The 16,077-nt window shown below is 30.6% G+C and overlaps 1 protein-coding gene across 12 annotated transcripts in view; it reads left to right on the top strand.

Moving 5' to 3' along the window:
* LOC145296730 (receptor-type tyrosine-protein phosphatase T-like) overlaps positions 1-16,077 on the top strand; it is a 934,355-nt gene that overhangs the window by 422,689 nt on the left and 495,589 nt on the right. For all 12 annotated transcript variants that reach the window (XM_080142749.1, XM_080142743.1, XM_080142746.1 and 9 more), the window contains exon 4: positions 12,036-12,173. In XM_080142749.1, coding sequence (XP_079998875.1) covers positions 12,036-12,173 — 138 coding nt within the window. The remainder of the gene's footprint in view (positions 1-12,035; positions 12,174-16,077) is intronic.

Genomic DNA, 16,077 nt, shown 5'->3' with positions numbered 1-16,077 from the left:
AAAATGAGAAGTTAAATATATAAAAAAAAAACATTATGAAAACGGACATGAATACTACCTGTAAAGGTTCTTGAAGAGAGTGTCAAAATTTGCCGCAACCCCAAGCCTTCTCCTAACCAGCATTTGATTATTTCCCGCTGAAAATAAATGTTTAGAAAATACGCTGGGCGAAGGAAAAGAATAATGATGTCATTTTAGAGTATGGGTACGCTAAATTTGTTCCAAGTTACGGTGATTTGCGCGTCCACCTCTATAGACTTCCCCACGTGTCTTAAATATATACCTTATACAAAATATGCCGGCAGTTTTTTTTTATATATTTAGAAGACCAACACTTTTTTTAATGCAACATAACTTTTAAAATAAAGTGCATTCCTTATTGATATTATTATTATTATTATTAGTAGTATTAGTATTATTATTATTATGATTATGATTATGATGATGATGATGATGATGATGTTAAATTTTATAAACAGGGGTATAACTTTGGATCTGGTTGAAGACTTCTCATCAATATACTGTTTATGGATGATTTGAAGATAATCCGTTGAAATGAAAAGGAAATGAGAGACTGATAGAGCTCGTACTGAAATATTCGGGAGACATCAGGATGGAGGTTGGGATTAGTAAATGTGCGGTGGTGGTGATGAAGAGGGGAGTGAAGGTCCATTCGAATGGAATAGTGCTACCAAATGGAGAAATTATGAAAGAAATAGAAGATACAAGGTATAAGCATTTGGGAATGTAAGAGGCTGTCGGCATCATGAACAGAAAAATGAAGGATAATTCAGGAAGGAGTATCTTAGAAGAGTGAAACTAATTGCGAAATCGAAATTATATACAAGAAACATAATGAACGCGGTGAGTGCATGGGCAGTCAGTGTTTTGAGTTACAGTGTGGGGTTTTAGAATGATCTGACAAGGAGTTGCATACCATGGATATCAAAACAAGAAAATATTTAGCAATGTTTGGTATATTTCACATTCGATGTAGCGTAGCAAGGCTGTATCAAAAGAGGAAAAACAGTGGGAGAGGATTGAAAAGTGTAAAAGATTGTGTTAGAACCGGGGGAGATGTCGTTGAAGGAGCATGTGGTTAAAAGTGAGGAATGGATGCTTAAGATCGTGGTCAATGAAGTGGAGGTATGTGAGACCAAGGCTGATTATGTGAAACCTATGGATAGGGAAACGGCAGAGGAACACGCTAGGAAAACATGCACGGAAGGTTCTTCCAGGATATAGCAGGAGTGGCTGATGAAAAATGGCTTAGTGATGGGTACTGAAGCTTTTGTTTGTGCAGTACAAGAGCAGACATTAGGAACACGATTGTTCAAAAAAGTGGTTCTAGGAGAGGAAGTTGCTGCAGAATGCCGGATTTGTGGAAAGCTCACAGAGTCAATTACGTAACTTACGGCAGCGTGTAGTGAATTAGCCCAGAAAGAGTACCGCAAAAGAAACGGTCGTATGGGACTCCGGATATATTGGGAGGTCTGTAAGAAGGTTGGAGTGAAGTGTGCTTGAAAATGGTTTGAGGAATACCTGATGAAGTGGAAACAAGTGGAGATGGAAAAGTAGAGAAATGGTCGGACAAAAGTGTCATCACGACCAAGCAATTAAACATAATCCTTTGGTGCCGGGATTGAAGGTAATCCTGGAAATGAATCGCATCCCTTTTCAGGTAGACGTTTATAAACGAAATCAGAAGTATTATTATTATTATTATTATTATTATTATTATTATTATTATTATTATTATTATTATTAATTATTATAATTATTATTATTATTATTTTCATAATAATTCTTGTTCGTTATAAGCTTTTGGATTAGACATATAGATAAGATGAGTGTGTTATATTTTTATACATACTAGCGGAGCAGTATACATATCCGCAGCATATCTTTCATATGTTATATATTGTTGGCATTTTGTAGAGGTTCAGTGTGAATAAAAACGCCGCAATATTGTTGTAACTCTTTTGCAAAAACTGTAAGGGTAATGTACTTGACAGGTAATTTAGTTGATGTAGTGACAGAATATATTTGGTTATTTCGGTTTATCTTCAATATCTTTATAAGAGTATGTGACATATTTCCATTGTATGGGCGCACGCTGCGAACGAAACCCCTTTTATATAATTATACTATCTTTAGTCAAAAAGATATTACCCTTGGATCTTAACGAGAAGACCAAGAATGTACATTTTAGTTTCATGTACAGCCCAAAAGCGACATCATTTATTTATTTATTAGTTATTTTTTTAGCTTGCGTGTTCCGTGTTCGGGAGATCTTATTTATTAAAAACGAATGAGAGAAGGTAATAACATACTCTAAACATTAAATTAGCCGATCCATATGCTAATAATTTAATGTTCGTAGTATGTTATCACCGTCTATTCCCTTTGTAAATAAATAGCATATCCTAATCGAATAATTTATCATCTGGAACCTGACACGTACGTAAAAGGTACTTCGATATAAATATGTAGATACCTTCATTATAGTACACTAGTATTAACAAAAGACGCATAGGATAAGTGACAATTTTTGGCAATACCCAGTACAATTTTTCAATGAAATATCCATCCTATTATTCTATTGAAACTCCTACTGATTACCCTAAACAATCAAATACTAATAAGCAGTAAAATCGTATTGAGTGCATAGTTCATTTTGGTCACACGTCTTAATTTTTCGCGCCTTAACCGATTAGGCGGCCATATCTCATTTTGAAAATCACATTAAGACGTGTGAAATAAATCGTTAGTTTACGCCACCAATAATTAATCACAAGATATAATGTAACGCCGTCCGTTTTCACACTGATAATTTTATACGTCTTTTTGTCTTGTTCGCTTTTTCCATTATGTGGCGACCAGAAGCAGTGGTTTATTTATGATTTATACCTAGAAAGGAAAACAACAACCCATTTTGCGAGAGAGTCAAGACATGCAGTCAGAAATTGAAACACAATTGATATTTTGCGCAAGGAAATTCTCAGATACTCAGCATCTACGACTCAATATATTCCAGTGGTTTTCATTTCTTTATTAGAAGAATGCACACACACACACACACATATATTATTATAGAAAGTTATGAAATATATATGGCGATTAAGCTACACAGATTATTCCGCGTTTCATCAAGGCTAGGATTCATCAGGCGGGGATGAAACGCGGAATATTCTGTGTAGCTTAATCGGCATATATATTTTATAACTAACTACCTAAATCAACCTACGTATTGAGCACTGTTGAACTAAATACTTAAAGTTTATATATATATATATATATATATATATATATATGTTTGTGTGTATATATATATGTATATATATATGTATGTATATAAATGCAACCATACATATGGTTAGATAATTATATATATATATATATATATAAATGCAACCATACAAATTGTTAGATACTATATATATACATATATATATATATACATATAAATATATGTGGGTATATAAAGCTGAATGTATATGTGTGTGTATATATAAAGCTGACTGTATGTGTGAGTGTGTATGTGTGTGTGGGGGGTCTGGTCACGAATAGGCTCCCATATGGTTGACTATTTTAAAACCTGATTACATATAATGGTAGAAGATGTATTGAGACACAGGAATGGGTATGTTTGATCTGGCAGAACGGTGGTTCATTAAAATTGTGGGGCCTGCGTCCGCGCCTGGTCCACAAAGTGTGGAAATAATAAATTAATAAATTAAATAAACACGTTTACAAGTGTTTTGATATAGATGTACATAAGAATACTTTGATTAGTATGGTTTAACTTAAATAGGATAGTATAATAAAATTGTGGGTTAGCGCTCGCGCCTGGCCTCCATAGAATGGAAATAGGCACAAACTGTAATAAAGAGGTTTCATATCTATCTGCGTAAGTATACTTTGATAATTGTGTTTCAGTTTGAAGAAATATGGTATAATAATATTATGGGGTGTTCGTTCGCTCCTGACCTCCATAGAATGGAAATGTGTCACAAAGTTTAACAAGGTTTTTTTTTAATATAGGTCCACAGAATATTGTGATAAGTGTTTCAGTCTGAACAGGTATTGCATAATAAATTATGGTGGTTATCTATTTTATTTTTACTTTCAACATATTTTGCTTTGGTTTTGATACCCCCAAATTCGAAGCTATCTCTTTACAACCTTTCCTTTTCATACTCTATCATGCTTTCATAAATCAGTCCATTTTCTGTAGGCTGTTTTTGAACCCAGTCAACGACGGATACTTTTGCTGGTATATATATATATATATATATATATATATATATATATATATATATATATATATATATATATATAAGCTTACATAAATCCCATCTCTCTCCCTTTTTCTCTCTCTCTTTATATATATATATGTATATATATATATATATATATATATATATATATATATATATATATATATATATATATAAATTACCCGTTTTAGTACTGGTACAATCAATTCCCAGAAGGATATGCATCGTGTAACAGTTTTACATCCCCGCTTGAAAGCTAGCTATATTTTTGGTTACTTTTTCATTATCATTAATTTTGTTCATGTATTTTTATTGTTATTATACAATGATTTGATTCTGTTGTGTTGAATATATTTTGATAGCCTTACAAATTCAAAATTCGCTCATGTCTGGTGGACTTTAGGCACGTCTGATCCAATGCATTTACAACTAGTGTATCGCTGTTTCACAAATATTTTATGGAATATGCTATAATAAACTCGTAATATTTGTGCCTAGTCAATGTGCGTACCTTAAAAACAGCACTACGCAATTGAGGTATGTATATGCTGGGAATGTCTCAGTCCAATATGTCTTATTTCGGACTGTTAAATCTCTTTTCCAGTGTCATTCTTTCCTGAAAGTACTAGCCATGTATAAATGTTAATATAATATGAATACTTACAGAAGAACTATATCAAATAGTAGAGCGTTATGTAAAATTGGCAACACGTTTTGCTTGAAGTAAAACGGATTTGAACATACATGATAGACAAATCTCGAGCCACTGTAAATATTAGCAAAATTATATTCGTTAACTGTTTAGTAAAGAGGCTTTTATTATTGCTTCACTGCGTTTAGCTTTTTTTTTAAAGTTTTGCAAACATATATTTTACGTTGAATTTCTATTTTTATTATTTATGAGGTTCGGGATCAAATCGCGTATCCTAGGTGTAATTTAGCCACCATCTCGGTGTATGTATATACGTTGAATGTAAAGAATAAGAATAAAATATGATATCATCAATAAAAAAGAGGATCAATTTTTTTCTTTTCAATCAACATGAAATACTCTTGAAGCAATTTGTTGAGGAATTGGCACTCAATATTCGGAACTGAAAGGAAGACGGCAAATTCGCCCGCCATTTTGAAAATATTACTAAGACGAAAAAAAAAAGAGTGAAAGCATAAGCGTGATATATTGAAAACACTGATTGGCACAAGTAGAAAGCTATTTTCAAAACGTAAATAACATTCCTGAAACTTCGCTCTTATCACCAACGCCGAAAATATGTTGGCTATCTTACAAAGGCCATCAATTACACCCTTCGTTTGCGTTTACTGACATGAACAATAAATATATTTCTGTACACACATATTTTATAAATTGATCAGATTGCATCTCCATATCACTCAATTTGGAAATCATTTCAGGAGTTACATTTGTCATTTTTAATTCGCTTGAATCTCGATATATTACAATAAGAGTTCTAAAAGTAAAGCCTCCTATTTTTAAGGCAAACTTTAAAGAGCTACGAAGACGGAAGTTGTATCGTATTTGGAGTAATTGCGAAAAAAACAGGGGTTTACTGCGCCAACTAAAAAAATACTCTTTATATACGTGGTTGCCAAAAGAGCACTTTTAGCTAGTTGGTCCAATTACCCCGGACTTGGCGCAGTTCCCCTGTTTTGCTCTAATATTTCGTCTACATAGTCACGAATATTTTCGATATATTTTTGCCATCGATATACGAGGAATACATGGCCATCCAGGGTGCGCTTTTGCTATATATTTCACTCCAAATGTAAAGGATGCTATTTTTTATATTTTTTTACTCTACAAAGGCGTGGTACCATGAAATAGTGGCCTTTTGTGGAACATAATTGACTTTTATACAATTCTGAATGTACTCTCCCCGGAATTCAATGACGCGTCGCTTATTCTGGCGCAGTTCTATGCCAGAGAGTGCTTTCCTAGAGCCTCACATAATCAATAGCTGAAACAGTGAAATAAAACTTCCAGGTCATAACTGAATAAGTTGAGTGATCATAATTAAATTTGCAATCCGCTATAATCAATTCGGGCAGAATAAAAAAGGAGGCATTACTTTTTGGAACGATCCTTGTGATAAGATGAGCTGTATTAATGTACCTTAAGCTTAAATAACGATTACCATTGTACAGTAATTATGTGCAGTCAGTTTATAACGATTTCAATGAATAATATTTCTGTGGTAAGTTAAAAAAAAAAAAACTAGTTGTAAGTATATCTTACATTGCCAGCTTATTTCTTCATCCATGTTGGATAAAAATTTTGGGGAATCAAACACTGGCAAGTACATTTTTTAGCACATGATAAACACTGATTCCAAAAAGATCAAAGATGCACTATTCATTAATTTATACCAGTGGTTCTCAACTTTTTTTTACTCATGGACCCCTTTTCCCTTCTTTTTATCTTGGTGGACCCATTCATAACTATTGGTCATAAGACAATCATCTATTTTTCACTAATATAAATTTTGAGGTTTTAATAATAAAAGAAATATCATATAATTAAGCTTTATTTTTAAATGAAACATAATTTAATGAAAATAAAGTATTCTACAACAACTATGATAATTATGATAATTTTGCTATGTTTTGCCTGTGGACCCCAGGAAATATTCCATGGCCCCCTGGTGACCATGTGGACGCCGGTTGAGAACCACGGATTTATACAAATTGAGAAATTCAAATAATGAACTTGCATAATTAGACACACTTATTATATGAGCAAATAAAGGATATTAATTTAAGAGAAATGAGTTCTACTAAAAGTATTCACTTGATTAATAAAACGCTTATGAATGCGATACTTTGAAATAGAAACTTGTATGTCTTGTTGTTACTGAAAATAATCATATTTAATTTCGAATCTCATGGAAAAACTAGATTATCATTTTTATCTATGTTGCTAAAATTAAGCTTTGAAATCTAACCAAATTTATGCTAGAAACGCACAAGTTATATCTCAGATAAATAGTGCATGTAACTGAAATATTGCAGTATGAGAAGTTTATATTATTTAAGTTTGATACGTTGTGGCCCATGCGCTTTATTCATATTTAAGAGGTTTCTTTCAGCCATCCAATCCATTCTATGTCTACTTTTGCTCGTTAATCTCTTATCGAATAGGTCCTCGACCAGTGCATTAAAAGAAGTAACCATGCATTAAACTTCTATAATTTTACCTGACAAAGTCAAACACATTTGTGTAAGCAACAATTATCAATTCAGGTGAATGAAACCGGAGTTATGTTTGACACTATGGAAAAAATTCTGACAGTGAGCATTAGATTGCATCTGTAACCGTCGAGCTGGAACGATAAACGACAATATTTTTGGCACAAACTCAGTAAACCTATAGAAATCGAAAGGGTGTTATCTTTAAAAGAATACACACGAGAAGATATTGTTGAGCATTGAAATGTATAAGAATATGTTTATAAAATATGAATGACGCCATACATTTTGAAATCTACAATAAATCATATATATATATATATATATATATATATATATATAATGATTGCAACGTCTTGTCAGACGAGTGACACTCCTTAAAGTTCATGAGCCCAAAAATTACTTTTTTTGTTAGTCCTATCGGTGAATTCACACGCTCAAGCAGGCATGTCACTGAAGACGGTCATTGAGATCAACTATTACATGCTTCCAGCATTTCAAGCCTCCATGCGTCAGAACATTTCCATCGTCACAGGACCACTTTTATAGACAAATGCCTGAAGGAGTATCTATACACAGATGATTTTACAGAATCTTAGCTTTGTACGACAGCTAAGTCTCTCTCTCGGTTCCAAATGTGGAGATCCAGCAACAAGCAACAGCAACTCTCTCTCTCTCTCTCTCTCTCTCTCTCTCTCTCTATATATATATATATATATATATATATATATATATATATATATATATATAAGCCTCCATGCGTCAGAACTGTTCCATCGTCACAGGACCACTTTTATAGACAAATACCTGAGGGAGTATCTATACACAGATGATGTTATAGAGCCTTGGCTTTGTACGATAGCTAAGTCTCTCTCTCTCTCTCTCTCTCTCTCTCTCTCTCTCTCGGTTCAAAATGTTGAGATTCAGCAACAAGTAAGAGCAAGATAACCAGCAACTCTCTCTCTCTGTATATATATACATATATATATATATATATATATATATATATATATATATATATATATATACATATATATGGGTGTGTGTACGTATTTGTGTGTGTTATCTATATGTGTGTGTGAATGGGATCCAGCAAGGAAACTATGCATATTTCTGTACTCCTAAGATACGTGGACCTTAGAGTTCAGTGGTATATTGATATCTTCTATTTTTAATTCATATATTTTCCCTGTAATAGTAAATATATGTATAGGGCCAATGTTTTATAATGATGCAGTGCACTAAGATTCCAATGATTTAAGCTGTACTTAAATATATTAATCGATGCACCTATTTTCTATTGTTAGACTTGCGAATATACTTTCATAGAAATATATAACAGTAACTCAGGAATGGCAGTCGCAATATATAGCGCAACTTATTATATTTCTCAGGCAAGTCATAGTCAGAATGTGAACTCCTTTAAGAGAATTATCTTATAAGTTTGGTCTTCTGGGTTGGGTACTGATTACTTCTCAACGAAGTCAATATTGCGTCGATGGAATATTTTCACCAGAATCCATATCCTGTGGTCTTATTTCTGTTTGCAGAAGATTTGTAAATATTGTCTTTGTCATCTGACGATGCCAAACAGGAATCTCAATTGTTACTGAAATGAGAATCCCTATTATGTTGTTTGAAAGTGAGAAGTGCCCCTAGGAAATCACTGACAATATCGATACAGAAAAAACGAAAGAAAATCACTTTTTTAATACAGAAGGACATAAATGTATATATTATATATGTATGTATGCATGTGTACCTAGATGTAATTCCTAGGACATGTATGAACAAAAATGATTACATTAGTTTCAAATCCAACGTATATTTTTCTGTTAGTATGGTTCGTTTTTAGTCGTACGCTCCTAAATAGCAATGTTTAATAAAAAAAAATGTTTGAACTTTACTCAGTCTGATTCATAGATATATATCCTATACTTCATAGTAATTGTGGTCCATTACCTTTCTGTCCCTCTAACTCCGCCTGGCTTTGTTTATCATTTTTTTCATTCTATATAGGAATCTCCCATTAAAAGTATACTTAATATTTAAAAAAAATATTTAAACACAATTAATTAAAAATATATGTTGTACCGGAACATTTTGAAATAATTGAATTTTAATCGTTTAAAACATAATTAATTTTTAAGAAGTTTCTTTTTCTTGGCAATTCAGCTGATAATAGTATATATTAACTCGAAAACCTCCTATTTTAAACAAACACATAATAATATTAAATGTATATCATTTTTTTTTAATTGCAACTTCAAGGTAATTTTTTGTTCAATATGTGTATATAAATGTTTAAAAAATAAATATGTTTTACTTATTTGAACTCTTATGTTTCATAATAAATAGAAATTTCGATAGATTTAAATATATTTTGTTCAAATTTCGAAAAAGAACACTTACTAAGAGACTCTTCCGCAAGCGATGCTGGGCGCAGGAACCTTAAGGACAGGAAACACAAAATATATTTGCAGTAATATCGGTCACTATAAGTATGAATTTCCAACCTTGCTCTGAATAATGTCCAGTTATCCGGCAAGGTGTGTTTCAAGGAAATCTGACTCTCCCGAAAAGCTGAAAAGTGCCAAAACCTCTGGTCAGCACCAAACCATCCATTGACAATATTATGTTCGTCTTCTATATCACAGTTATCTCAGTTATATTAGTCTGCCCTCCGCGTCAAAACGAACGTGATTGGATAGTCAATGGAATAAAGATGTGTCTTTTATTTTCCATAGTTCTGAGTGCTCGATATGTCAGTTACTGGTAATGAGGGAAATATATTATTATAAGTTTTTCAGTATTATTTTTTGTGTTTAGTCGAGTTGACAAAGTAAAATATATTCTAGCAATGTCGTATTTGGAAATAAATTATTTGTCATTAAGGGATTTTAGAAATAGAGTATTTGATAGGTTGTAGTCTCCTGGCTTTCTCCGTTGTCTTTATACTACACCATTTTGATATAGGGATACGCATTTCTTGTCTAACGATACTCAATTCATATTTTTATGCGATGTTTTAATCGTTTAGTTCCCGCATTATTGTAACTAGGATTATAAGAGTTCTTTAACTCGGATTAAGCGAAGACCGATTATTAGCGTAGATGTTCTATTTGAAGGTTACTTGCGTTATACCCGAGACAACTTTGAAGAAAAATTACCGGAAGGCAACAATAATATGGAGATAAGAGAGAATAAAATTATTATACATATATTGTTTACGTGAACATTCCATAATTTTTATGTGTGACTTTTTCAAATAAAATGGTGCGACTAAAAAAAATTTCATTCGGTAATTGCAATTGTAATTGAAATAAACATTCGATCGAATAATTGATACATCGATATAAACAATCAACGTTTATTATTATTATTATTATTATTATTATTATTATTATTATTATTATTATTATTATTATAATTATTGGCTCACAAAAGGATTTACAAAGGTCATCAAAGATCTCTCATTGAAACAACCTGTATTGGGGTGGGGTTCTCTGGAAACTGAGTAACAACAAATCTCCCCATTTTTCTAGTGCTCTTCACCTCTTCTGATAACATTTGCAAATGAATCTGCATTATTTCAACAGCAACACACACATCTCTCGCCAGGTATATATATATATATATATATATATATATATATATATATATATATATATATATATATATATATGTATATATGTATATATACATATATATATGTAAATATATATGTATATATGTATGTATATATATATGTATATATATGCATATATATGTATATATGTATATATACATATATATATGTAAATATATATGTATATATGTATGTATATATATGTATATATATGCATATATATATGTATATATACACATATATATGTATATATGTATATATGTATATATATATATGTATATATATGTGTATATACTTTTATATATGTATATATATATGTGTATATACGTTTATATATGTATATATATGTGTGTATTTACTTATATATGTATATATGTGTATATACTTATATATATGTATATATGTGTGTATATACTTATATATATGTATATATATGTATATACTTATATATATATATGTATATATATGTGTGTAAATACGTATATATATATGTATATGCGTATATATATGTATATATGTATATATATATATGCATAGGCATATATATGTATATATATATGTATATATATATATGTATATGTATATGTATATATATGTATATATATGTATATATATATGAATATATATGCACATATATGTATATATATGTATATATATATGAATATATATGTACATACATGTATATATATGTATGTACATGTATATATATGTATATATGTGTATATATAGATATGTATGTATATATATATATATATATATATACATACATACATATTGAAAAATAGAAGTAAAGATGTCGAGGAAGAAAGAGAGAGTAAAAATTAGAAAGACAAACATGTTTTTATGTAAATAATATAAGTAAAAATTTATGTGAATGCAAAAAAAGAACTTTGAAATATTTGTTTGTGTTTTGCTATATCCAGGTTGTCCTCAAGGTCGATTTGGGGAAAATTGCGCCAAAGAATGTCATTGTAAGGACCCAGATGAAGTCTGTGACAGCGTCCTGGGAATGTGTAAAAGTGGTTGCGCCTTGGGTTGGACGAATTTTGATTGTCAAACCGGTGAGTACCCTCTTTTAAATTCCATTGCATTGAATCTTTTTTATGTGTGCAGATTTTTTTTTCAAATATGGTGTGGTCAGTAATAATAAACAAAACACAACAGCGCATAACAGTGATATATTCCAGCAAACCTTGCTGTATATATATATATATATATATATATATATATATATATATATATATATATATATATATATGTATATATATGAGTGTAATTTATGCCAGAGTAAACTATTCAAATGCACTTACAATTTTATAGGAAATTCATGAGAAGATAACATCTCATACAAAAAAGAAAATTGTTATTTTTGTAACATGAATATATGAATTGTATAAAGTGTATGCATACTATCATAAATAATATGGATTTAATAACATACAATATCCCTCTTCTATACATGTTTCTGTTTGTAAGCTATCTTCTAGTGTTTTCTGTTGTTTAAAACTGTATATATATATATATATATATATATATATATATTTATATATACGTATATATATATAAATGTTTATTTTTAAAATATTGTTAATTTCAATTTATTCCGTTTAACGGGTTCAGACGGCTATGATAAAAACGGAATCACCGTTAATTTCGGGTGTATCTATTTTACAGGTGAAGAGCATATATAGTACAAAACGTGTTGAAATTTAAAGACGTACATTTCTTTCCTTTTCTGTAACTTTTGTTTATTTTATCTTGGATTTCTTTATTACAGCCGTTTCGCATATGAGATGGCAATTTAATGATTTTAGGTGTTCATAATATATCCTGATTCCCACCAATCGTCAGATATTTTTCCATTCGATTTTGCCAATTGTGCACATGTAACGGACCTTTATATACTAAATGGAATATATAAGAAATTCCAGGACTTGAAAGAGGACTATACCGGGATGATGCATTTTAACATGAACTCTATAAATAGATTATTTGAAAACAAAAACAACAATTTTTCAGTAAGATGAACCTTGATATAACAAGAGACCCAAACCATAAATGTGTAAAATTCTTAGACATAATGTTGAACATAGACAACAACACTTATGAACCATACCATACACCTAACCAAACTTTATTCTACATAGATCACAAGTGCAATTATCCGAACTGTATAAAAAAAGCAATTTTACTAAGCATCTCTAAAGGAATATCTAAAATATAAAAAAATGAAGAATTATTTATTAAAAATAAAGAATATTATACCAAAGCTCCAGCTCGATCAGGATATAAAGAACAAATTAAATTTGTTACGGAGACTCAAAAAATAATACAAGCATAGAAAGAACAAAAAGCAACGCAAATGTAATATCTTACAACATGTCTATGAAGAAATATAAACAGCAAAAAAGAAGAGCTAACACCAACGAAAAATTCGAACACACAATAAACACTAAAGAGAAAACATTAAAACCTAGACCATAATAAAATTGAAAGTGATGTAAAAAAGAAGAATAGGAGGAAGGGCTAATGGGGTTTAATTCAGCGTTCAGCCACCACATAAAATATAACATCCCGAGGGAATTTTACAAAATAACAGACCAAAGTGTCTCGCAAGGTAGTAAACTACGTAAGAATATTAATAAAAAACATTGTTAAGCTATCCTTCTCAGCATCTGCTAACTTGACAAATACCATGGTTAGCTCCAACAAAACAAAATCACCAGGTTTTTGAAAAATAGAAATAAGACTGACAATTAATCTAACGGCGTAAAAGAATGTAACTGAATATCCACTGGGGATGGGACTCGTTAACTTCAAACGTAGTATACAAATGTGAAGTTAAAACGAATAAGGTAACTGAAATATATCTTGGGAACACCGGAACTTGCTTAAAGTACAGATATCGTAATCACTCAACATCGTTTAAACAAGACTCTGAGAAAGAAAATATCATTACAAATAACGAAAACACCAACAATGCAGATAAAAATGGAAACAACAGAAGAGATAACAATAATAGAGAAAATCACAATAATAAAGATAGCAACAGAACCAATAGTAATAACGAAAATTAAAAGAAAAAAATAAGAAAAACGCCACTACATTAGCAGTATGGATAGAGGAATTAAAGACAAATTAAAGTGAATATAAATTAAGATGGTAAATAGTAGATACAGCGAAAAAATAAAAACGAAACAAATCAAAAGATGCAACCATAGTATACTAGAAGCATACATATATGAATATCAGAAGAAAAATTATTAAACGGAGGGAAAGATGTAATTCACGGATGCCTACACAGAAATCGATAGTTAATTTCACGCATTATACCAGATTAAAAGAAGACATAAAAAGAAATATAGAGCGAGTAACAAAAAAATACATCAATCGACCATGTAAGTTTAATGTAAACAATAATAAACCAACATAATAAAACTTAAGAATATAATTAAAAACTGGATAAATATAAGTAAAACTAAACTAAATAAAATGAAAAAGAAAGAAACAATTAAATACAGGAAGGAAAAACGTGTAATATAGGTAAAGAAAAAGATGTACGGGAAGTAACGCTAGTAATAATAGTATATTCCTCGAGAGTGACCTCCCCTTGAAACAAAAATATTAACAAATAAATAAGAATCACAAACCAAACAAAATGAATATTACAATAAACACGCATAAATGTAGAAATAAAATTATTAAAAAATATGACAAATAAATGACAGGAAAAAAAATTAAAATATAAAATATGAAATGAAGGTTTAAAACAGAAATTTTGGTTAGCATGACACCTAGGATGACCGACTTAACAGATTGGGGATGGAATTTATTTTATCCAAACAACAGGTTTATCATCTACAAAATCCACGTTTTTTGGCAACATCGAATAAAATCAACATCTGACGAGTTGGTTGGAATCAGGAATTTTTTATGAACACATACAATCATAAAATTGCCATCCTACGTATTAATGAAAGGGTTGTAATGAAGAACTCCAAGATAAAATAAGCATAAGCTACAAAAAGGGAAAAAATATGTCTTTGAATGTCAACAAGTTTTGTACTATGTATATATATATATATATATATATATGTGTGTGTGTGTGTGTGTGTGTGTGTGTGTTTGTGTGTATGTTTTAAATTGAAATTCTGTCGCGAAATTACAGATAAATTCACAAGTCTTTTCAGAAAGTTATTTCTTTTACTTACACAAAAATGTAAATTTATATACACACACTTACCCGGGCACAATCGGGCATATACAGAATTACCCCCTCTATATCTGTATGTATATATATATATATATATATATATATATATATATATATATATATATATATATATATATATAATTTACGGATTTTTATAATTAGTCATATCAGATATATTACATACAGTGTTATGCTTCGATGGCATTTGTAGTGAAATTTTCGTTTCTGTATAGATTTCCTATTGAATACATATATGATCACCGTTTCTAGCTTGGCATTTTTCTCATGAATACGTGTTTTTTATGTATTTTTCCTTTATTCATCTGTGAAAAAATGCATAAATATTTGGTCTTATATACATATGAAGATATGTGTATATATAACTGTATATAAGCATCCGTATCTATGTGTAAATTTACATACGCATACTTCTTTTTATTCGTATATATTTATGCATAAGTGGGTGTAGGTGTGTGGGGGGTCGTACGTGCAAGAGTCTCTTGTCTTCTTTCTCGCGCTTATAACTCAGCCAGTTCCCGGCAAGAGCCCTGTCAAATCTTGGCAGCTGTGACAGATATCACGATATGCACCACAAGTTCCCGTCTGTTCAGCGTATGATAAATTTGAAATAAACTGTGGGGAAATACAGGACGGTCTCTTCGCTGAAACAACGTTAGAATCCGTGGAAATATGAGAAGGAGCAGCCCATGTTTAGGGAACTGTCAATTTTAAAATAAACAAACGGGTAGACG

This window comes from Euprymna scolopes, chromosome 17, assembly GCF_053919585.1.
Source record: "Euprymna scolopes isolate OS-2025 chromosome 17, ASM5391958v1, whole genome shotgun sequence".
In the NCBI taxonomy this organism is placed as follows: domain Eukaryota; kingdom Metazoa; phylum Mollusca; class Cephalopoda; order Sepiida; family Sepiolidae; genus Euprymna; species Euprymna scolopes.
Note: the sequence above shows the minus strand (reverse complement) of the source record. Positions and strands in the feature narration are given on the sequence as shown.